The 26,270-nt window shown below is 42.7% G+C and overlaps 1 protein-coding gene across 3 annotated transcripts; it reads right to left on the minus strand.

Moving 5' to 3' along the window:
• Window positions 1-3,486: 3,486 nt before the first annotated feature.
• Window positions 3,487-26,017, minus strand: shdb (Src homology 2 domain containing transforming protein D, b). 3 transcript variants are annotated; one of them, XM_055922508.1, is made up of 8 exons: window positions 25,788-26,017; window positions 24,499-24,880; window positions 22,739-22,889; window positions 20,244-20,468; window positions 14,706-14,792; window positions 13,891-14,062; window positions 6,597-6,716; window positions 3,487-4,473 (listed from the first exon to the last, which is right to left on the minus strand). In XM_055922508.1, the coding sequence occupies exons 2-8, from the start codon at window positions 24,832-24,834 to the stop codon at window positions 4,287-4,289; spliced, it is 1,278 nt and encodes a 425-aa protein (XP_055778483.1). In that variant the 5' UTR covers window positions 24,835-24,880; window positions 25,788-26,017; the 3' UTR covers window positions 3,487-4,286. The 3 variants fall into 3 exon arrangements, with proteins under 3 accessions (XP_055778483.1, XP_055778484.1, XP_055778485.1); XM_055922510.1 differs by lacking the exon at window positions 3,487-4,473 and adding an exon at window positions 5,037-6,143; XM_055922509.1 differs by lacking the exon at window positions 14,706-14,792.
• Window positions 26,018-26,270: the final 253 nt, after the last annotated feature.

A 26,270-nucleotide genomic window follows, 5' to 3' on the forward strand; every position in this document is an offset into this window, starting at 1 on the left:
TGGAGATTTGTTAACACAGTGTCCAAAGAAGAGCCAGATGTATACAGAATGGTGTCGTCTGCGTAGAGGTGGATCAAAGAATCACCCGCAGCAAGAGCGACATCATTGATATATACAGAGAAGAGAGTCGGCCTGAGAATTTAACCCTGTGGCACCCCCATAGAGACTGCCAGAGGTCTGGACAACAGGCCCTCCGATTTGACACACTGAACTCTACCTGAGAAGTAGTTAGTGAACCAGGCGAGGCAGTCATTAGAGAAACCAAGGCTGTTGAGTCTGCCGATAAGAATGCGGTGATTGACAGAGTCGAAAGCCTTGGCCAGGTCGATGAAGACGGCTGCACAGTACTGTCTTTTATCGATGGCGGTTATGATATCGTTTAGGACCTTGAGCATGGCTGAGGTGCACCCATGACCAGCTCGGAAACCAGATTGCATAGCGGAGAAGGCACGGTGGGATTCTAAATGGTCGGTGATCTGTTCGTTCACTTGGCGTTCGAAGACTTTAGAAAGGCTGGGCAGGATGGATATTGGTCTGTAAAAGTTTGGGTCTAGAGTGTATACCCCTTTGAAGAGGGGGATGACCGCGGCCGCTTTCCAATTCCAATTCCCAATACTTGACTTGCTCTTAGGCTTGGACTTGAATCTTGACCCGTTTTTCTTGGGACTCGACTTGAGACTCGGACCTTGTGACTTGCTTGTGACTCAAATAATAGTGACTTGGTCCCACCTCTGTCAATAAGGGATAGTTTTCACCTGTATTCACCTGGTCAATCTATGTAATGGAAAGAGCAGGTGTTCCTAATGTTTAGTATACTCAGTGTATATCAGTGGAGACTCCTCAGAGGAGGAAGGGGAGGACCATCCTCAATGAATTTCATAATTTTTCTTTTAGATACAACTATACTAAATATAATCACGTCACCAAATAATTGATTAAAACACACTATTTTATAATGAAGGTCTACAGTAGCCTCAACAGCACTCTGTAGGGTAGCACCATGGTGTAGCCGGAGACCAGCTAGCTTCCGTCCTCCTCTGGGTACATTGATTTCAATAAAAAATCTAGGAGGCTCATGGTTCTTACCCCCTTCCATAGACTTACACAGTAATTATGACAACTTCCAGAGGACATCCTTCAACCTATCAGAGCTCTTGCAGACATGTTGTCCACCCAATCAAAGGATCAGATAATTATTCTAGTACTGAAAGCATAAGCTACAGATAGCTAGCACTGCAGTGCATACAATGCGGTGAGTAGTTGACTCAAAGAGAGAAAGACAATAGTTGAACAGTTTTGAACAAATGTATTTATTCAAAAATGAAGGAGAAGCGAGGTAGAGAGTCATTTTCCCCCACTTTTAGTTTAACTTAACCTAGCAAATGCAGCTAGCTAGTTTTGCCTACTGAAACACCCTGCTCAAACAGAGGGATGCTATGTTAGCTAGCTGGCTATGACTATCCAACACAACAGTGGAACTCTTCCAAGTCATGGTAAGCTTTTGGTTTTACAAATTTATTGCCACCGGGCAATAACGTTACTGCATGATTGTTGCGGGTTTACTAATGCGTTAGTTCTATTAGCTATGTTGACTATGACGTTACTTTAGCTACTATGGTGACAATGATGTAGGCTGTCTGTAGTGGTTTTGATATGGTTTGGCTTGGAAAGATTTTTTCACCTGGTCACATACAGCTGATGTGTTGTGCATTGAAGTCCACAAGCAAAGGGACAAGGTGAGAGGAGAGCGCATAGATGTGAGAAGGAATACAATGTGGCTGCTATGAAAGTGAACTGTTTACCCATGATCAGGGGTGTATTCATTCTGCATATTCTGTTGAAAAACATTTCTCAAACGGAACAAAACGGGAATAAACATACCTGAATTTGTCCATTAAAAACTCTTGTTTGCAACTGTTGGACTAATGATTTACACCCTATATCAGCTAGATGCTTAAATAAGTGTGCAAGGTGGTATTGCATGTGTCACTGTGTCACCTCAATTTTCTCTCGACCTGTGTGCACATACGTAATAAACTTTCATTCATAGGCTAGGTTGTAGCAAACTCATGATGGGAATAGGGAACATTTGAGTATCATGTAGTAGCCTAAACCTATCAATGTTACATTGAACTTGGTGAATGGAATATGAATGACAGTCATCCAATATGCTGTAATAGAAATAAGGCCATGCTCATGAAAAAAATCTAACACTAGAACCACCATTGGCCAACGGCCACTGACGTTTGATTATGTCCTGCTCCTTCCCTGACTTCCTAAATGTTTGTATTTTACACTGTTCATTTGTCAGAATTTTGACATCGCAAATAGAAAAGTATTTAGAGCCTTTTTACCTGTTTTATCCACACCTATTCTTAACCCGCCAAGACAATGTGCTGTAGGACGTTGATACCCAGCCAGGCGCAAATGCATCCCTCTCTCCTCACTGAATGGATGAATGGGCGATAATTGTGCACCTTACTTCACAATTGAATTTAAACTAGGCATAACTGAATATGGAGGTTGATTTAATTTAGAAAGACAAGTGTAATGACGAGCTACTATAAACAAAAACTAGTAAGATAAACTTAAAATTAAAATGTGCTATTCTGTCGTCAATGGGTGAATGGGTGCTAGAAACCAGATAGAAACTGATAATGGTGCATGTGACTTAAGTTAAGATTTGGTTAGCGCCGATGTCAAAACCAAATACTTGCTCAATGGCTTTCCATATCTGGGGAAAGATGAAACCAGGCCAGCAGGTGAGCGACTGGTTTTGAGACTCGTGGAGCCTTACATGGACAAAGGCAGAAATGTGACCATGGACAACTTCTTCACATCAATTTCCCTGGCAGACAAGTTCATTGCAAAGAAGACTAGCATTCTCGGAACAGTGAACAAACAAAGGCAGGAGCTGCACCCCTCTGCGCAAAACAACATACCAGACAAACAGTAGTGTTTATACAAATCTCCGCTGTTGAAAACTAAATGTTAGTCAAAAAGAAATGTGAGATAATGTCTAGATGCTTTTTATAGTGGAGAACAAGTTTGGGCTCCCGAGTGGCGCAGAGGTCTAAGGCACTGCATCTGTGCTAGAGGCGTCACTACAGACCCTGGTTCGATTCCAGGCTGTATCACAACCGGCCGTGATTCGGGAGTCCCATAGGGCGGTGCAGTTGGCCCACCGTCATCCGGGTTAGGGTTTGGCCGGGCTAGGCCATCATTGTAAATAAGAATTTGTTCTTAACTGACTTGCCTAGTTAAATAAAGGTAAAATAAAATAATAATTTCCCTGCCTGGGCTGATGAGACAATGGATTGCGCAGTCAGATGGAACAGAGTAAATAGGCATTTTAACGTGTTAGATTTAGCCGGTTGTAACATGTTGAATAGACACCGTCTGGACTGCGTTTTTATCTAAAACCTGGCCTAACTCTCTATATGGCTCTGGATAACACCAAATACAAATGATACACAAAGCAGACACTGCTTTTTAAGAAACCATTTATTGTTTTTACCACAGGTGAAATGTTTGAACACACAGGTAAATGAGAAAACATGTCCTATCCATAATTATACATCAGAGATGAGAAAGTCATTGAATATCCAGGTAATAAGAATGATCATTAAAACATAACACCCATTATCATTGTGATTTGGCCATTTATGTGGCCATATAAACCTTTGGCCCTCTACTGAAAATGGTGCTGGTCAACTACAGAGCACTGCAACCAGGCAGTGAAGGTGTCCAGACATACAGATCATTATGACAAACACATGGAAACAGTAGTACAATTAGACACAGCCCTACAGCTGCTGCTACAACAGCCATACAGTGATGCGGGTTTGACTTCCAATTTGTCAACATGACAGGATTTACTCAACAGTACAGAAAGTATCAAATCAACAGAGGTGTGTTTGTGTGAGTACAACCAAGTTTTCCTTGAGACTGTCAACTAGTGGAGCAATACTAGCTCAGCGAGAGGCTCATTCTGCAACAGGTAATCCAGAGAGCATCCCAGGTACCGAAGGCGCCGGTATAGTCCAGATATTACATTTTATGTGAATCTGTTCCCAAATCAGAGAGAGTTGGCATCATAGAAACAAGAAGGTCCGTGAAGGTACTGTACTGACAAGCCAGCAGATGCTGAATCCTCAACAAAATAGTCCAGTCCAACTAGAGCACTGGCGGCCTGATTGACTTGAATATTGAAGGGATTTACCCAATCTAAAGTCAGTGTCCAATCACAATGTGACCCAGGATACCAGGAACAGAGTCCCTGCCAATCAGAGGGTCTGTACGAGCACGGGGAAGAGCAGAGACAAGTGTTCGGCTCCTCTGATTGGTAGCTTGTGTGCGGTGTAGAAGTGGATGACCTCTGGGATGGTGTCGAATGGCAGGCTGTTCTGCCCAAGGACGTACTTCCCATCCTTACACTGGCTGAACTTCATGTGCATGAAGCCTTGGCAGCTCCTGAGAGAGAAGACAGCGTGGGCAGAGCACGGAAGAGTCATGGACCACATCATATCACATAATGACACAGTGGAGGGGACAGGGCTGAAATACAGCCTACTTATTTCTGGCATTTTGTGAGGTATTTCTCACCAAGATTTAACACCATATCATAATGTATGACTAGAAAGCAGAGGGGGAACGGGGGAGTGATATAGTATAAATGAGTGATGTAATGGCATGTGAGAGAAAAGACAAAAGAAAGACAAAGGAGATGAAGGGATGAGAGAGTGGGGGGTGATACAGTACTAGCAGTAGAGCAGAGCTGCACCTCCCCTTTAAGAGCAACCAGCCCATCATGATGGATGTCTAATTACAGAAGCAGAGCGAAAGACAAGGGCTCTAATTGAGGAGCTACATTTAGTCATTATTACAGTTAGCAAAATCAACATTAAAGACCAGGGAAATCTGTTGTTCTACACAACAACAACAAACAGAACCAGCATCGCAAAACTGATAGCTCTATTTTGTGTGTGTACTTTAGTGTAAACTATGAAAATAAAGAAAGTCGCACACTCCATGTATAAACTCCCAGCAATTTAATGGGTATTTACCAACGTTTCGGCATCACTGTGCCTTCCTCAGGGTGATGTCATGAATACTTGAACCAGGTTATTTAGTCAAACAGTGCAATTAGTGCAACCAATGACAACAGTGAGGGTGTGTCATAATGATTCAGTTAATTAAAATGAATTAGTGAAACTTAAAAAATAGTATATGGCATATTAAATATATTACGCTATTGTTATCATATAGAAACATAATGGAATATTGTACATCGTATTAGCATCAACAAACATTGTTTCATTCAATTTCACATAATGATTTCATATTTCATATTTGTTACATGTAATATTTTGGTTCAACCTTAATGTACTTTAGTGCACATCAACCATCAGGAATGAAAGGTATGTTTTTTATTAAATAACCACAGGTCACTGACAAGCTGTCAGAGTTAAATCTCTCTTGAAGAGACATGGTTTGTCTGATCTATATTCATATTGGTGTGATGCTGGGCTGTCAGTCTGTTTCGAAGCCGACTTACTCTCTGCACCAGGTATCATCAACTAGATTCAACAATGGGCCAATTTTTGGAGCGGATGGTCGGGTGGCCGGAACGTAATTACAAATAATTTGTAGACTGCAAATTGGCCACAAGAAACTCAAACATATTTATTTGACTAAAACACAATTTCAAACTTTGCTTAGATTTGTATACAATCACGTGTCTCTCTATTACGTGTGCAAAAACAAGGGAACAGATTCCAAACATTGCAGGAGTGGGGGGCACCAGTTGAGGAACCCTGTTCATCTCCCTTCAACTACCTCTGTCTCCCTCACAACCATTCAGAGAAAAGATCAAACCACTTCTTCTCGTAGACCCCTGGTACCTCCTATTGTGAGACGAGGGCCACATACTGTCGCTTTGTCGCTTCACACAATGCCACCCTGTGCGTTTCCACTGTTAACATCTCTGTGTGAGAGTGTGAGTGTGCGTGTCCACTCACTCACGTGCACCTGTGTGTGGCCCACCGAAGGTGATTCATATTCATTACTGATGTGAGAGCGGCTGATGTGAGAGCTGGAGTGTGCTCTCCCTGCCTGATTACCTCTCAGAGAGAGAAGAAGGACTGTGGGGAGGGACAGAGGAAGGGAGGGAGGACAGGGGGACAGCGATGGAGAAAAGGTTATGGATCAAGCTAGTAATTAGAGAGAAGAGATTTGTCCAGATACGCAGTATGCAGCTTGAAAGAGTATTGAGAGGAAAATCAGTGTGTCAATGATCTTCGGTGGGGGTGAAGGAGGAGAAGAGAGAGGAGTAGGGGAAGAGAGACAGACTGAGGCCTACATACAGTGAGATAAAAGATCAGTGGAGGTGGCAGCAAGTATGCTGAACACACACAGCAGAAAAACATTCAGATTCCTACAGTAGTTGATCTGAGGATGATTCAATAAATATTCTAACCTACTGTACTTGTTGCACCATGTGACTCATATCAATCTGTATTTAAATGCATTAGCAATGATTTGATGTTGCCGTTGAAATGTAAACGTCAATGGTGTGATTATGTTGAGCGTCATACCGTAGTGAGAGGGAGTAGTCATTGCGGCTGGTCTGGCTGTTCCTCACCAGGTAGCTACACTCCTTACACAGGGTCAGAAGAGACTCCGCCTCTGAACGTGATAGGGCCCCGTGGTACCACCTGACAAACATACCACAGGAACATTCGTTTTTTTCAATTGCTAACATGCATTGGTCAAAATTGAAGTCACATTGTCAAAACTCTTCCCACAGTCAGCAAAACAGAAGTGTATGTGGACCAAACTGTGAATCATTTTTCATTGCTTTCACACAAAATGCATCGAATGACCACATTCTCCGAAATCAATTAACTCTTTTCTCATTCATACTCCAGTTTCCAAAACTGTTAAAAACACATTCAAAACAGAATGATGGCAAATGTCGTGCATTTCTGCAGTAACCAGATTGAAACATACAGGAAATCTCAGCAGAATATTTTATAATTCCAAACACAGCTGAAAGTCTACCCAAGTGACCGGTTTTTAGTCTCATTACCTAATAGACAAAAGAGGACGGCTTCGGAATGATTTAGTTTGGAAACATGGATCAAGGTAGAAAGGTTGGTGGGGAAAGAAGAGTGGCAGGGAGAGGGAGAATGCGTGGAGGACAAAGGAGAGGAAGACCAAGAGCGGTGGTCTCTGATGAGATAAGGGCCACAATTATTGACCATGTTGTAAACCATGGTCTCTCTTTGAGAGAGGCCTGTTTAAGGGTGTAACCAAATCTGCAGCGTTCAACAGTTGCATCAATTGTACAAATTTTCCGTCAAAACAACAGGTGAGATGTGCATCCTTCAATAATAATTGAACTACATATTACAGTACAATACAGTACGTTCACATTTTGTACTGACATTTTGAAATATATTGATTGTTTTGTGTTTATCAGTAGGATCCAAAAGGTTGCCTCCCACAGGAGGGAGAGGCAGAATATTATCAGATGCACAGGAAATTGCCATTGTTGACATGGCAATTGGCAACAATGCAATAAAACTGCTGGAAATTCGGGACAGAGTGCTGGCAGACAATATCACTTTTGGGAATGTGAATACGCTCAGCACAATGACAGTTGCCAGAGTCCTAGAGAAACATAAAATAAGGATAAAGCAGTTTTACACTGTACCCTTTGAGAGAAACGGTGAACGTGTGAAAGAACTCTGGTATCAATATGTTCAGGTAAGATGTCTGTTCAATAACCAAACAGGGTACATACACAGCTATGCATTATGTAAAGTAGTGTAAAACTGTGGATTTACTGTATTTTAGAGAGTAATGGAGATGGAAGCCAGGCAAACTGCTTATACATTCATCTTTGTGGATGAAGCTGGATTCAACCTGAACACACCGCTGGGGAAGAAATGTGATTGGACAGAGAGCAACCGTGGATGTCCCAGGCCAGAGAGGAGCTAACATCACAATGTGTGCAGCACTGTCCAATTATGGTTTGCTGTTACACAAACCACTCATTGGCCCCTACAATACAGAGGCTAATTTATTTTCTTGATGATCAGTATAATCGACTTTTGCCAGCGGAGGAGAGAGGGGCAATGAACTCCCCTACTTCGTTGTTGTGTGGGATAATGTGGCATTCCACCACTCTGCTGCAGTCACAGACTGGTTTGCTGCAAATCCCAGGATGTCAGTACTATTCCTGCCTCCATACTCCCCCTTCCTAAACCCCATAGAGGAGTTTTTCTCTGCGTGGAGGTGGAAGGTTTATGACCACCATCCACATGACCAGATGTCCTTACTGGATGCCATGAATGTGGGGTGTGGAGACACTTCTCCTGAAGACTGCCAAGGTGTGGAGACACTTCTCCTGAAGACTGCCAGGGTGTGGAGACACTTCTCCTGAAGACTGCCAGGGTGTGGAAACACTTCTCCTGAAGACTGCCAGGGTTGGATTAGACATTGTAGAAGATAATTTCCAAGATGCATCACCAGAGAAGACATAAGATGTGATGTTGATGAGAACTTGTGGCCAAATGCAGGAGAAAGGGAGAACTAGAACCCTCACCGTACTGTACAGTATGAGTGATTATACTATACATGTTGATGAGAACTAGAACCCTCACAGTACTGTACAGTATGAGTGATTATACTATACATGTTGATGAGAACTAGAACCCTCACAGTACTGTACAGTATGAGTGATTATACTATACATGTTGATGAGAACTAGAACCCTCACAGTACTGTACAGTATGAGTGATTATACTATACATGTTGATGAGAACTAGAACCCTCACAGTACTGTACAGTATGAGTGTTTATACTATACATGTTGATGAGAACTAGAACCCTCACAGTACTGTACAGTGTGAGTGTTTATACTATACATGTTGATGAGAACTAGAACCCTCACAGTACTGTACAGTATGAGTGATTATACTATACATGTTCATGAGAACTAGAACCCTCACAGTACTGTACAGTGTGAGTGATTATACTATACATGTTGATGAGAACTAGAACCCTCACAGTACTGTACAGTATGAGTGATTATACTATACATGTTGATGAGAACTAGAACCCTCACAGTACTGTACAGTGTGAGTGATTATACTATACATGTTGATGAGAACTAGAACCCTCACAGTACTGTACAGTATGAGTGATTATACTATACATGTTGATGAGAACTAGAACCCTCACAGTACTGTACAGTATGAGTGTTTATACTATACATGTTGATGAGAACTAGAACCCTCACAGTACTGTACAGTATGAGTGATTATACTATACATGTTGATGAGAACTAGAACCCTCACAGTACTGTACAGTATGAGTGATTATACTATACATGTTGATGAGAACTAGAACCCTCACAGTACTGTACAGTGTGAGATTATACTATACATGTTGATGAGAACTAGAACCCTCACAGTACTGTACAGTATGAGTGATTATACTATACATGTTGATGAGAACTAGAACCCTCACCGTACTGTACAGTATGAGTGATTATACTATACATGTTGATGAGAACTAGAACCCTCACCGTACTGTACAGTATGAGTGATTATACTATACATGTTGATGAGAACTAGAACCCTCACAGTACTGTACAGTATGAGTGATTATACTATACATGTTGATGAGAACTAGAACCCTCACAGTACTGTACAGTATGAGTGATTATACTATACATGTTGATGAGAACTAGAACCCTCACAGTACTGTACAGTATGAGTGATTATACTATACATGTTGATGAGAACTAGAACCCTCACAGTACTGTACAGTATGAGTGATTATACTATACATGTTGATGAGAACTAGAACCCTCACAGTACTGTACAGTATGAGTGATTATACTATACATGTTGATGAGAACTAGAACCCTCACAGTACTGTACAGTATGAGTGATTATACTATACATGTTGATGAGAACTAGAACCCTCACAGTACTGTACAGTATGAGTGATTATACTATACATGTTGATGAGAACTAGAACCCTCACAGTACTGTACAGTATGAGTGATTATACTATACATGTTGATGAGAACTAGAACCCTCACAGTACTGTACAGTATGAGTGATTATACTATACATGTTGATGAGAACTAGAACCCTCACAGTACTGTACAGTATGAGTGATTATACTATACATGTTGATGAGAACTAGAACCCTCACAGTACTGTACAGTATGAGTGATTATACTATACATGTTGATGAGAACTAGAACCCTCACAGTACTGTATGAGTGATTATACTATACATGTTGATGAGAACTAGAACCCTCACAGTACTGTACAGTATGAGTGATTATACTATACATGTTGATGAGAACTAGAACCCTCACAGTACTGTACAGTATGAGTGATTATACTATACATGTTGATGAGAACTAGAACCCTCACAGTACTGTACAGTATGAGTGATTATACTATACATGTTGATGAGAACTAGAACCCTCACAGTACTGTACAGTATGAGTGATTATACTATACATGTTGATGAGAACTAGAACCCTCACAGTACTGTACAGTATGAGTGTTTATACTATACATGTTGATGAGAACTAGAACCCTCACAGTACTGTACAGTGTGAGTGATTATACTATACATGTTGATGAGAACTAGAACCCTCACAGTACTGTACAGTGTGAGTGATTATACTATACATGTTGATGAGAACTAGAACCCTCACAGTACTGTACAGTGTGAGTGATTATACTATACATGTTGATGAGAACTAGAACCCTCACAGTACTGTACAGCATGAGTGATTATACTATACATGTTGATGAGAACTAGAACCCTCACAGTACTGTACAGTGTGAGTGATTATACTATACATGTTGATGAGAACTAGAACCCTCACAGTACTGTACAGTATGAGTGATTATACTATACATGTTGATGAGAACTAGAACCCTCACAGTACTGTACAGTATGAGTGTTTATACTATACATGTTGATGAGAACTAGAACCCTCACAGTACTGTACAGTATGAGTGATTATACTATACATGTTGATGAGAACTAGAACCCTCACAGTACTGTACAGTATGAGTGATTATACTATACATGTTGATGAGAACTAGAACCCTCACAGTACTGTACAGTGTGAGATTATACTATACATGTTGATGAGAACTAGAACCCTCACAGTACTGTACAGTGTGAGATTATACTATACATGTTGATGAGAACTAGAACCCTCACCGTACTGTACAGTATGAGTGATTATACTATACATGTTGATGAGAACTAGAACCCTCACCGTACTGTACAGTATGAGTGATTATACTATACATGTTGATGAGAACTAGAACCCTCACAGTACTGTACAGTATGAGTGATTATACTATACATGTTGATGAGAACTAGAACCCTCACAGTACTGTACAGTATGAGTGATTATACTATACATGTTGATGAGAACTAGAACCCTCACAGTACTGTACAGTATGAGTGATTATACTATACATGTTGATGAGAACTAGAACCCTCACAGTACTGTACAGTATGAGTGATTATACTATACATGTTGATGAGAACTAGAACCCTCACAGTACTGTACAGTATGAGTGATTATACTATACATGTTGATGAGAACTAGAACCCTCACAGTACTGTACAGTATGAGTGATTATACTATACATGTTGATGAGAACTAGAACCCTCACAGTACTGTACAGTATGAGTGATTATACTATACATGTTGATGAGAACTAGAACCCTCACAGTACTGTACAGTATGAGTGATTATACTATACATGTTGATGAGAACTAGAACCCTCACAGTACTGTACAGTATGAGTGATTATACTATACATGTTGATGAGAACTAGAACCCTCACAGTACTGTACAGTATGAGTGATTATACTATACATGTTGATGAGAACTAGAACCCTCACAGTACTGTACAGTATGAGTGATTATACTATACATGTTGATGAGAACTAGAACCCTCACAGTACTGTACAGTATGAGTGATTATACTATACATGTTGATGAGAACTAGAACCCTCACAGTACTGTACAGTATGAGTGATTATACTATACATGTTGATGAGAACTAGAACCCTCACAGTACTGTACAGTATGAGTGATTATACTATACATGTTGATGAGAACTAGAACCCTCACAGTACTGTACAGTATGAGTGATTATACTATACATGTTGATGAGAACTAGAACCCTCACAGTACTGTACAGTATGAGTGATTATACTATACATGTTGATGAGAACTAGAACCCTCACAGTACTGTACAGTATGAGTGATTATACTATACATGTTGATGAGAACTAGAACCCTCACAGTACTGTACAGTATGAGTGATTATACTATACATGTTGATGAGAACTAGAACCCTCACAGTACTGTACAGTATGAGTGATTATACTATACATGTTGATGAGAACTAGAACCCTCACAGTACTGTACAGTATGAGTGATTATACTATACATGTTGATGAGAACTAGAACCCTCACCGTACTGTACAGTATGAGTGATTATACTATACATGTTGATGAGAACTAGAACCCTCACAGTACTGTACAGTATGAGTGATTATACTATACATGTTGATGAGAACTAGAACCCTCACCGTACTGTACAGTATGAGTGATTATACTATACATGTTGATGAGAACTAGAACCCTCACAGTACTGTACAGTATGAGTGATTATACTATACATGTTTTTTTGTTTGTAATTATTATTGCAGCCCTGGAATTTGTTTTTTGTTCCAACTTTTTATTTTTCACAAGTAAATTAATATATGCAAAGATATAGAAAAAAGAAAGTCTATTGAAGCAAATTGCTGCATTTCTGATTCATTCTTGTTACATACACTTTAATACAGTCAATAAAGTGAAAAAGGTGTTATTCTTATTCTATAATGAAATACTGATTTATGTGAAAAATCATTCAAACTTCAAAGAGAAAAGTTCCTCTTTTATGTAATGCTCCCTGTTAGAGTTTTTTAGGTCAGTGTGTTATGAGTGACAATGTTATGCTTTCTATGTGAGAATTGTTGCCAGTGTTCTGGTCAAACAAGCTTATTTTGAGACATGTATGAAGTGTTTATGGAGGTTTGAGTGAGTTTTGGAGGTGAGGTTAACTGTTTGGCCAAGATGCATGTTGGTAATGCAGACTGTGTGAAGAGTTTTGAAAAAGTGTCTTCAGTATTGACCGATGCTTGTTAGCAATTGAGAAAAACTGTAATGGAAAGGATGGAAGGAGACCAGCAGCTCAGTGCATTGTGAAATACTAATAGAAGTGAAGGGCAAATTACGGGATATTATTTTCATGATGCAGGCTACACAGATGTGTTAATAAAATGATGTGCAAATATTTTATTGTCACCATTGCTGGAATGCGTTTGCTGTGTCATCAAATGTGTTTTAACAATCTGTTCCTTCTCACTTTAAACAAGCATTATCTCCTTTTGTCACGGTTTACTAACTAAGGGCAGATGGCGCAGGGGGTCACTGACGCCAGACTCACTCAAACCCAGAGGTGAGTGGGGCTCTCTAGTGGATCCTGTAACAACCCTTAAGAGACCACCAGGACGAGTAATGGACTACCCACTCACACTGTGCTCACTTTATGCCTACGGCATTTTGTACACGTGATTGATTAGTAGACCTGTTCATTCATATACGGAGAAACACACTTTATTCTAATGATATACATGTATAAAACAAAACAACCATATTTTACATTCTACTGTCATGCGTTCAGTTTTACTGTATAGACAGAGCAATAAAACCCAAACCAGAGATAGCAAAGTACACAATAAATTGTCATTACAAAAGAAGAGTACAGTACGTACACTTGTTTCTCCAGGGGCAGGGTGGGGTCTACTCTCTCCCCCATCATGTTGTGGGGGTCAGAGCAGGGCATCCGGAACTTCATACCCCCTCCTGCCAGGGGACTGGACCTGGGAGGACGCAGGCGCTCCGTGGGGGACGAGGACCGGTCCCACTCGGCACCATCAAACTGTACTGTACAGAGACAGAGGGGGAGGATAAATATTAAAAGAGAGGGGGAGGAGCAAGAAAGAATGAGAATGAGTCAGGCCTGGTAAAAATAGAGATACGGTTGCTGGTGCAGAGGGCAAAGGGTTCGGCATGCCATAGGATAGAGGACAGACAGTGTTTCTACTGAAGGGGTCCACAAAGGAGAGGAGAGCTGGTAGCACAGGACTGGGTGCAACTTTATCATCATCCAGTGGCTGGCTGGGACTGGGAGATGCTCCAGGGTGACCTAATGCGACAAGGCATGAGAGGGCCACATAGCACAGGGAGCTTATGGGTAGTGGTGGGGAGCGAGCCCTGAGGGGCTGCAGTGCTGTGTAGAGGGAGAGAGAGAGCGCAATGTGTGGCGACTGGCAAAAGCTCATCATGACCCAAATGCTTTATGAGACCAATCGCTGTGTGTTACCACCAGCATCTACATTAGCCTACGTGTTGCCAAACCTAGTGGTAGGTTGTTAGGTCACTTGACCCAGTGATGTGTGTTAACATCATACAGAAAGCAGGCATGGCAGATGCAGAACACTGGGGGTTCAGGCTGGGGGGGTCATAGGGGGTCAGGGAGGGGGTTGGGGGAGGTCTTGTTGTCCTGGATGAGAGGTTGAGAGGTCACCTTGCTCTCTGAGGGGGGTTGGGAGCTCCTCCTCCAGCTGCTGCCCCACTGGAGGGGGCCAGGGAAGCTCAGCCAGCTCTGACATCTCTACAGGTAGCCAGGCAGAGAGGAAGAGAAAAATATATATGGAGAAGAGTGTGAAAGGACAAAAATATAGAGAATGTGAAAGTCTTGGTGAAAATAAGTGTTTTAAAAAATAAAAAAAGGAGTGAAGAGAACGGAGCATAGTAGATGTGGCATGTCCGGTTGACAATGAGGTGGACTGTGTGTCAGGGAGAGGGCACACAGTGAGGCAGGAGCTGACCAAATTAGCCCAATTACAAACCGTGGCAAGTAACCACGCAACACATTACTGCAGCATCAATCGCAGAAACACACACACAAGCGCACACAGAATCCTCCATGCCTGTGCTACACACCACACACACAGTGAAACAGGATTACAAAACAAATGAAGGGGAAAGGGGGCTGACATCTTAATGATCTGACAAAACCAAAGACCCCCTGGGTGTGTGACATCAAAGGGCAGCTGAACGGGACATTAGGAGATAGACCCCAGTGCTGCTGTACATACATCCCGCTCTCCCTCATCCCTCCCTCCGCTTAATTATTGAGCAGGCAGACACACTCCGCCACTTTCTCTGGCTCTCTGTGAATTATTGATGCATGGTGCAGTACAATGGCCCCATCTGGAGAGCCCCCCCCCCCCCCCAGCCCTGCAGAAGCCATGATTAAAGTGTGACCTCCGCCCGCTGCTGCCCCCACCCACCTCCCCCAACCATACTTCCTCTCCTTGCAGCCTCCCATCCCCACCTCTCTCTCGCTCCAAACAGAGAAAAGGACTGAGGGGAGAGTGTGGAGTAAAGAAACACAGGCTCAGAGCAAACAAAAATGAGGGAGGGTTAGAATGTAAGGAGGAGGGGAATGAACTCGGTGAAGAGAATCACACTTCAGAGTGTGCGGCCATTATTTTTTTATATATCATTTTTTAAGAGGACAGAGTTAAGCTTTGTGTGTCATGGTTAATGGGAAAATTCCAACAGAATTCCTGCCCTGTTTGGGGGGAGTTCCAGACAACATTCAACACAAAGGACATTCAGTGCAGTACAGTATAATACCACCACGTGCTTATGAACCAGTTGCACTAGTATGAGAGCATGTGTGCATTCTGTTCATATGTTGTGATTCCAAAGTTGCTGCGATATGTAACACACAAGTGCCAAGTATAAATGTTTGAATTTCTGGGGAGGCTGTTTGGTCCATCTGTGTTCCAGTGTGACCTGTCTGCAGTGTAACATCAAATCTGAATGAATCATTTGTAACTCCCTCATGACATCACTTTTACCTCCTCCTGAGGATGTCAGCACTCATCACCGTGACAAAGGGCAGGACGTGACCATCTGCTGGCCTGCACACGCATATACATACATACATACATACATACATACATACATACATACATACATACATACATACATACATTACAGAGAGAGAGGTCACTCAAACAGAAGGCACATCTGGGCACCATTTACTACTAATGGGAACCGGTGGCTCTGTCACACAGGCCGGGGAGCCCATTTGCTCAAAGGTCTTTCTTGTGATATAAGACATTGTGACAACATAATGTTCTGAGAGAGGACTAGCAGGCAGATTGAGATTTCAGGACAATAGAATATTCAGGATTAAAGAACAAAAACCTGAACAGACCACTAAGCATACACAAAAGAGGCTGCATTTAGACACACTAATTAGTCTTTTGACCAATCAGATCGTCTCAGAAAAAGATCTGATGTGATTGGTCAAAAAGTATCAGAATTGGGCTGCCTGCGTGAATGCAGCCAGAAAACCTCACACTGAAGCGGGCCCATTGGTGTGGTTGGCAACAGGTGAAAGCAACTCACTAATTAATGGCTTGGCTGAATCACAATCATAGTAATCATTCCACATGCAAACAATTTGAGTGGATTGAACCATGGAAAAGGCATTTTAGTATCTTAACAAAACATATTTTCAATCCATTTTACTCTTTCAGTCTGGAAGAAAATGCCACAACAAGCTAAAAAAGCTGAGTAAATATAAAAAGCCTTTTTATTTAGCATAATCATAAATAAATATCCTGGAATCAAGCGACAGGAGCATTGGATAAATCCTGCTGTATCTCTTCATTAAACACAATTATAAAGACATCAGCTGTGTAACATGCCCAGCTCCCCATGTTCTCTGTGCCCACAAAGGCCTTCTGCTGGGCACAACTGCTCTCTACTAATGACAGACAATTAACACCCTACATGAGTGTGAAACACGCATAGATTCACAAGCCATGAATTCACACTGAGGCATATACAAGATGAATATGCATGGCATTTGGAATTCATGGACAGAACTGCAAAAATATGTGCTGCTTTGTGTGTCATGTTGTATTTCAAGTCAACCTAAGGACGTTCTAGTCCTCCTTTTCCTCTTTCTCCGCTCTCTCCATTTTTCTAGGGATTGTATATTCTGGTGCCTTCCTGCACACCACTCTCTCCCCCACTCATTCTCCCCTCTAAGTGGGGCATTATCTCCCCATTCACTGATTCTCTCCTCCCCTCTTTCCATCTCGCTCTGCCTCCCATCCAGCTCACTTGAGGGAGCGAGCCGGGATCACAGAGGACGTGTCTTTTCATTAACGTCAGTAACGCTTCACATCGAGCGAGGGAGTGAAGGAGGGAAAGAGAGAGCCAGGGATGGATGGGAGAGCATCTTCACGACACATCCTGTAAATTGATGGAGAAGCCAGTCGGGACCTCCAGGGCCTGCTTAGAGTGAGCTAACAGACCAGGGACACACTGGCCACAGTGATGGAAATCTCATTCTTGCAGCTTCACACACAGTCAAGGAAACACACACGTGTCTTTGTAGACTTTCCAGTATAAACCAATCTAATATTCCATATCTGCAAAAGATAGTGTGAAGATGGTGCAAAGGTAGACTCAGCGATATGACGTAGATGCAGAAAGTAAACAACATAGTGGATCAATTTCCGCAACAACTAAGAGCGTTAAAGCATGAGGCTCAACTTCTCTGCTGTTTTGGTGCCTTGGCTACTACGCACTAACAGCGTGAAGTAAACCCGTGCACATGCGCAGATACTGTGTGTGACTGAAGTCTTGCATCTCACTCATCTCAATATCTCCGGTGCTGCTCATGGCAACGTAATTTCGCTGAGTCTAGCTTTAAGGCCTAAACTTGTGGAGGGAGACCACATAGAGATCAGATACGAACAGCACATAAATCAAACACAGTGAACCTAACACCACTCATTTACTCATTAGACAGGGCATTTTGTGTGGAGTAATGAGTCTGTCCATTTCATTAGCTCACTAATTGGTGTTGCATGGCTGCAGGGCTATCTATCCCTCCCTCACTGTTGAATGTTCGATGACTCCCAGAAATTAATGATGGCTGGATGAGGGGGTAGCTAGGTGCTTGTGACAGCTTTGCGGTATACTAATTAAAACTTACTGGACTGTCAGCCGCAGGCTCTCTCACTACTGGTGTAACGCAATTGACTACCAACTCACACCCTAACACTAATCTCAACCGCCTGAGCTGGACTGGACTCCACAGTGAATACTGTAAGTCCCACTGGCAAGAGGATATGCACAACATTTAACTTCCTGATTACCATAATTGTGCAACTATGCAAAAAGCCCTCTTTAAATATTTATTTAATTATGACAGGTGACTGGTGATAATCAGGCCTACTGACAGTAGTGTGTGTGATTTGTGTGTGGGGAGGGGGGCGGAGTGAGTGCTGAGGCACTGTTGGCAGATCCCGTCCCCCTACACCCCCTGCGATATCAGGCTGCCTGTGTGTGTCACCTCAGTAGGGAGAGAGGACAGCAGGGACAGCCCTGTAAATGAGAGGTTGTCAGCAGGTGACTGATTGCACCCTGTCACAATGCCCCCCCCCCCCCCCCCCCCCCCCCCTGCAAGGGTTCCACAAACATCCACTGAGCTCACATCAAATCTGCCATAACCACCTTGGTACCCCCCCTTAGTGCTACCATACCAACCTGACCTAGCAACGCCTGCGATCTGACTGGGAATATGGATTAAATGTGAGAATGGAAACACAGTAGTGCTTCTGTTTTTCACCTCAATCTGTTCACGCAGGCCAGGCGACACGCCCGACTGTAGGTAGAAAAACAGGTGCCAGAAAATCAGGAGTGGAGGTTTTTACCCCCATCTGCTACCTTTTCCTAATTGGTGTTGTAATAGATCCAGTCCAAGAGTGCACATTTGGCAGAGTTCTGGGTTCTAGCCCGTAAAATCTTCTGAAAGGGTCACTCACCCGACCAACGTAATCCTCTCCGTCAACGCTAGAATTACGGTGTTTCTTTGCCTGGGAGCTAATGTGATTTGAACATGTTCTCTCTCTCTCTCTCTCTCTGTGTGTGTCTGTGTGTGTGTCTGTGCATCTGTGTGTGTGGTGGGCTGCTGTAGCAGTTCTGCTGACCACCGGCTTATTAGCACTGGATCAGTCATGCAAACGTGAGCATGAAATTAACTGAGAAGAGAGGGGGAGGAGAAGGAGAGCATGAAAGAGAGGGGAGTGAAAGCGAGCGTGTTGATTTAGTCCTCTGTCACCTTGACCTCCGGACTCTGAGATGCAGCTCATTTAAGTATGCTCTGCCGTATCGTACACTGATCTACTGCCCACCGCCATCTGTCACTCTCATACACACCAGATAGAGACTTCACAACATAAAAACACTTTGTACCTTGTATTGTTAAGATGTAGGTCTCTCTGACACAGATAGACAACTCATTGTGTGCCGGGGATAGTATAGTGGTAGTGGAAAAGGGGGATACCTAGTCAGTTGTACAACTGAAATGTGTCATCTGCATTTAACCCAAACCCTCTGAATCAGAGTGGTGCAGGGGGGGGGGGGCTGCCATAATCGACATCCACGTTTTCGACGCCCGGGGAACAGTAGGTTAACTGCCTTGCTCAGAACGACAGATTTTTACCTTGTCAGCTCAGGGATTCGATCCAGCATCCATTCGGTTACTGGCCCAACGCTCTAACCACTAGGCTACCTGCCACCCCATTGGAGGGCAGCAGTTTGATCCCCCGTTCCGCCACTCACTTTCTTAGCTTTATCCCTCTCATCCGTCTCCCCCTCTACATGTCTAACCTGTATCTGGCAATAAAACTTGAAAATACCCCAAAATATATTTTCTAAAATAAAATAAAAAAGCCTCGTCTTCAATAGGCAAGTAGTCATGAGTGTAATCATTCAACATGTGTGTGCAATGGAGTGAGAGTGGTCATTCATTCAAGCGGGGGCATTGTGGCTGGAGTGAGAGTGGTCATTCATTCAAGGGGGGGCATTGTGGCTGGAGTGAGAGTGGTCATTTAACGTGTGTAGTAGGGTGAGACAAAAAGTGAAATACTGGTAATTGAGTGTAAAAGTGTGGTTGTGAGTGTAATAGAAAAAGTGTGAGATTGGTAGTCATGTTGCTGAGGAGGAGACTGAAGTCAGTCTGTACCTGCGAAGGCTTTAGAGATGTTGTCTTTCTTCCACTCCCAGGGCTGATCGTATTCATCTGCTGGCCGCTCATCATCCTGCGGCAGCCGGCTCTCCCTGCCCTCCTCCAGGAGGTCTCCGTAACCCAGCCCCACTCCCAACGGCCGCCCCCGTTCATCCTCATAGGGGGTGTCGTAGAGCTGCACCTCGCCCCGCGCAAGGCCTGCCCCGGGGCCACGCTGCAACTCTGGTAGAGAGAACACAAACATTTGCCTTATTTAAAATGAAAAGAGCGTGCAACTATTTGTATTTGTATTATTTTTGTGCAGCCCGCTGGAGGCTTAACTAAGCCCTGGGCTAGACCCGCAGCTGTGGTGCAGAATAAACAGCAGTCCCTTCTCTTCACAGTCACAGTAGCAATCGAGTTACTGCATCTCATAACAGCCACTCTCATTAGCATTTTCATCAGATTTCTCAGCATGTAGCATGTTCTATAAAAATCAACCTTCAGAGAGTTACGTGTGACCTTGAGCTACGTAGTCATAGATTATTGAAATAACAAAACATCTGAAGACAGACTTCTGAAACAACAGGCGTATCGATGAGCCTCAGCAATCAGTGGCTGTCTCATTGATGTGGGCTGAGAAGCTCAACACTGGCATATCACATATTGGGTGTGAGGATAGTGGAAGGATCTTTTGTCTCCACCACCAGCCGGGCTATGGAGGTGCAGTTATGTAAGAGGGAAAGAGTGCTGGAGCTAAATGGGAGGGTTGGTTGGTGAAACACAGAACGGGCTAACTTTAACCTTCAGAAGACACACTGCCATTGGGCACCCCTGTTGTCTCCATGGCGACAGAGGAGGCCCTGGGGACAGACCCTGAGGTGGGAGGAGGAGGTGAGGAAAGGAGGGCTGGGTTGGCTTGATGTTAAGTCACTGTGACAGAGGCAGGCTCAGTGTCGTGGCATACTGCTGTACCTGTGCAGGGAGCCTGGAGTGTCAGGGCGCCGAGAGGAGATGGAGGAGATTAGGGGAGGGAGATAAAAACAGGCAGGGTTGGAAATGAGAAATGGATGGGAACATGATGGTGGGGGGATGAGGAATCTATTACGGTATGCAGATGGATGGCAGACCAGTGGGTGATAGAGAATAGAAACTGAGTTCTACTAAACTTTAAAAAATGTGACAGAACCAAATCAAAGATACATTGGGATGACATCTGCCAATATTTGCATAATTTAACCCTTTACACTCGTGGAAATTAGCCTATACGGAGAGGGCTAAATTTAAACATTTCTTTACAGAAGAAGTATGAAAAGGATATACATGGCCATAGTAGCAACTGTTCACCTGAATCCAAAAATATCAATGTTGATTTTGTGCATTTTAGATTTACTGTACTTTTGACACATTTGTTTATTACAAAATGTGAAGATACTCTGGACACTTAACATTTCCCTCATTCAGACAACAAAAAAACGTGCAAAAGTTGCCCAATTAGCATGAGGGATGGAGCAACTTCTTGTTACCTGTTCAGCGATGTGAAGCGCAGTGCCAGAGCTCTGAATTCATGTTACTGTACAGCCACTATGTTCCAATTTAGGCATTCATCAATGTCCAAATCTGCCATTTTCAATCCGTTTAAGGGTACGAGTGTTACGGCTATGGTCAGTAATAATCCGTCTCTGGGATTATAATAGCGATTCTATTTGAGAATCCGAGAGATATTCAGTCTCAGACACCTGGTTCCCTGTTCCACCATGTTTTTTAATGAGCGGGCACAGACACACCACACCGACTCAGTCCTTGGTTGACTGGCTCAGACTCCATTGTGTATCAAACAAACTGAAAGACTAGATGCCCTTTCGTCCTAACCTTGTGACTATGAACTACTTATGACCTGAATGAAGCCAGCAAAGACAACATTCAAACACATACTCACTAACTCTGATGGACTAAAAAGCTACCCAGACTCCCCCGAGGGCAGCAAGGGGAGAAACCACCACTCTGATTGGAGAGACGCTTCACTACACCAGCCTGACAGACAGTGGTCGGGGAATAAGAGATGTTACTACAGAAAAGCCAAATGAGAAACGATAGATCTGAAGGATGGAAGAATAGCGAGAGGGAAAGGGCGCAGTTGGATAGAGACATTCGTAAGGGGTGGTGAAAGGCTGTGTGAGAGCTGAGTGAGTCAGACTGGAAGAACTGTCTGAGATGGGGAAAACTGTTTCGGCTGGAAGGGGATGTAGCCTAGTCAGCAGATCTGTTTGTACTCTAGGCTCTAGCCAATTTTTTTTTATCTAAGGCATGACAACCAAAGTCAGAGGAGTTGGCTAAAGCACAAACAGATCTGGCAATGAGCTAGGGATGTACAATAGGAATGTAATTTACCGAATATATACTTTTTAATTATGTGTGACCTACCTGTCATCAGCCTACCTGTCGTGTGGTCTGTAGTATGTATAACAATGTTCTAAAAATTACGTAAATATATCCAAAACCCTGAGACTCACCTGTGATGACACGTTGGGCCTCGTAAGGCTCCATGTAGCCGTTGTTCTCACAGGGAACGTGTCCCAGATCAGGCTCTGGCCAGGGGTTTGGATGAGCATCAAAAGGATCAGAGTAATCTGTGTCCCCTACTGCTGGGGCTGATGGAACTACCTGGGATACAGATACACACACATAACGACACGGTGCACTACACCATTCATACACATAGCAGTCTCAACTACAGACCACTGACACCAGAATTCAAAAATATTTTCATTGTCCAAAAATAGACTTCCAATTTTTCTACGTTTCCAATTTTTCTATGAGATTAATTAGTTGATATCTGAATTGTTAGTTTGTGTGACAGAGATAGAGAATACAGAGGGGGTTTATTTGAGGAGAGCATTTGTTCCTCCATAGGCTATTTTAGGCCCTTTTTAGACCTATACATGCCTCCTGTAAGACCCTATGATCTGTGTTCCTCCCATTGAAGCTTCTATCTGACATTGACCCCCCCTCCATTTGTTTTGTACACTGCTGCTACTCACTGTTTATTATCTATGCATAGTCACTTCCCCCCTACCTACATGTATGACCTCTAACCTGTACCCCCGCACACCGACTCGGTACTGGTACCCCATGTATATAGCCTCGTTATTGTTATGTTATTGTGTTACTTTAGTTTATTTAGTAAATATTTTCTTAACCCTTCTTGAACTGCACTGTTGGTTAAGGGCTTGTAAGTAAGCATTTCACGGTAAGGTCTACACTTGTTGTAGTCGGAGCATGTGACAAATAAAGTTTGATTTGATTACAACAAAACAATTCAGGCTGTCCTGGTGTGGAATAGCCCATACATGCTGCACACAGGAAGGAATACTAGTCAGCTGGCACACTGACAATTACAAAGGCAGCCATATGGTCACACACAATCAGACAACCAAGTCACTCAACAAACCCCTGTTAGACACACAGACACAAATTATACACGTTCCCTTGTTGATTCAGTAACAGGTTATCGAACGACCAGGAATGAATCTGAAATGTTAATGGGTATAGATGTTCTCACACACCAGAATTCTACACTGAGACATTAATGAGGGCAGCCAGAGCACGCATGCAGAGAGTCTGTATCGACTCTACTTTCCCTCAGACCTTCAATGTACTTTTAGGAGCTGTGCACTTGTGGCTTTTCAAATGATAAATCATTATCTTAGTCATGATGTGTGAGCTGATTTGTTAACTGAATTCATGTGCATTCGCTGCCTTTCTACATAGGCAAACTCTCACTCTCCCTCTCTCTTTCTATCTCTCTATGAAATCCTGAGCATCCCTGACCCTTGCAGCTGTGCCTGTGTGTTCTCCTGCCAACACATACTGTACTCATCCAGGGTGGGACTGTGGGCCTGATGGCAACACAAGTGTGGCAGCATACTGTCCAATAGCCAAGCGCCTGCATGGCTTCCTTCACCATGTGTTCACATGGGGGTCTCTCTCTCAGCTTGCTAAACCAAACGCCATTTATTATTTATGGCTGGACATAAACTCAGGGGACTGTGACGCCCCACTCAATGAGCCATCCAGCCCATCAATAACACTTCCTTCCATTTGCCATCTAGGCCAGCCATGTTTTGGGCCACTTCAAACATGGCGTGATGTATTGAAACATTGAATACTTCTGACTCACATTACCAGTCACTTGCTTCTGGGTTTAATCAATAAGCGGAGAGGTCTTTGTAATGGTAATGAATGTTAATGTAGAACAGGAAAAATTACTTACAGGCTCTTGTTCCTCTAAGGAGACGGCACTCAGTAAGATCTTAGTTCGCCCCAGCTCCTGTGAGTCCACCTTGATGAGGCGGTGTTTGGGAGATACAACCTTCATATCCAGGCTGGCGGACTTCAGAGGAGAACCAAAGGCAGCAAGGGAAGAGTCTGATGACCCAGAGTCGTTTCTGTCCCGGTTCTCAGAGTTCTCGTACGGGTCCTCAAAGTCTAGATTCTTCTGAGCCCGATAGGCTTTCAGAATCTCACTCTCTGTGTAGTCTGGTTTGGGTGGCTGAGGAGGCATCCTCCTGCTCCCAAAACTCAGATAGTCTTTGAGCCACTTTGCCATTTGACCTCTGCTCCCTCAGACACTTGATGGGTTTAAAGGCAGGTTGCTGTTGAGGAAAAATATGATGATTCAGGTTCAACTACTTACATGCCCTTGGGTGAACTGATTCTAGACCTCAGACTAATTAGACAACAGACAGTGGATTGGATTGACATTGTCTGTCCTGAAGATATGTAAAAAACTTTAACATCACTTCTTCCATTTATAATGCAGGCTAACTACTAGGATAGCCTTAAATCCTATGATAATCCTATCTGTGCACACGTGGACACTTATCCACTGGTCCAGGGGCCACTGTGCAATAGCGTAAAAAAACAAAGAAAAAAAAACAAACCCTATTTCTGACGACAGCTGGACTTTATTTACTATAAATGTCAGCTCAGAGAAACAATAAATCTGGACTTTGCCCGAGAAGAGCAATTACATTTAAAGCCCAGGTAATAAAGTCTGATTTAATTCACTGATACTGAATCCACTAGGGACAACTGTCAGTAATATATCATAAAAATAAAACAGTTTTTTCCTGACCTGTGTCGAAACCTGCTTCAAAACAGCAGGCAATCATCGCCAAATGAAATAACTAATGTTACATCACAATTATATTTTACAACAAAATACGACTGTATTAGCCTACTGCATTACCACTATCATGAAATCAATAATACAGGTAACGCCTTAACACACATTGAAGGCAATTATACCTAATCAAAGTTTATTATAGGCTAAAAACATCTAGGTCCAAAACCTTCCACTGTAATCATAGTTCCCTTTCGATCTAGTCCTCTGTGATCTGTGCATTACTTGGCCATCAACAATGATAAAATTAAAACAAACTACAACTTATACACTGCAATCTATAATTTTACTTCCAGGTAAATTCTGCAGCTTTTAAAACAAGCTTTTCACAAAATTCCTGCTTTTCTACTGCCAGTGCATTGCGCTGAGACACAAACCTTCGGTCCTTGGCTTCTTCTACCACTCAGTATTCGAGCGCTTTATTCCACGCTTCTTCATTTTGATCGTAATAAAGGCAAACGTGGAAGGTCTTCCTATTTTGATAGCTTTTGTCCGTTACTGTAAATAGAGAAAGTAAAACAACTACAATCAGCGAGGGTGGAGAAGCACAGTTGAGTTCCGATAGAAGGAAACGACTGATCGCAAATGGGGGAGTAAGAGCAAAGCCTACGAGAGAAACCACGCGATTAAAGGGGAGGGTGTCAACCCACGAGTCCCAACGGATTATCCCTTTAAAAATCAGCCGATTTTTCATTGAAACATTCAGCACAGACCACTAATCCCATATCGTCTGAGTAATTGCTTAAATAGAAAAAAAACATAAAAATACACTTTTCTATGTAGTAGTAGCCCTACAAATTAAAGAAGAAAAAAAAAACTAATTATAACATTATTTTTTTGAAAAATATATATTTTTCACA

This window comes from Salvelinus fontinalis, chromosome 5, assembly GCF_029448725.1.
Source record: "Salvelinus fontinalis isolate EN_2023a chromosome 5, ASM2944872v1, whole genome shotgun sequence".
Lineage (NCBI taxonomy): Eukaryota > Metazoa > Chordata > Actinopteri > Salmoniformes > Salmonidae > Salvelinus > Salvelinus fontinalis.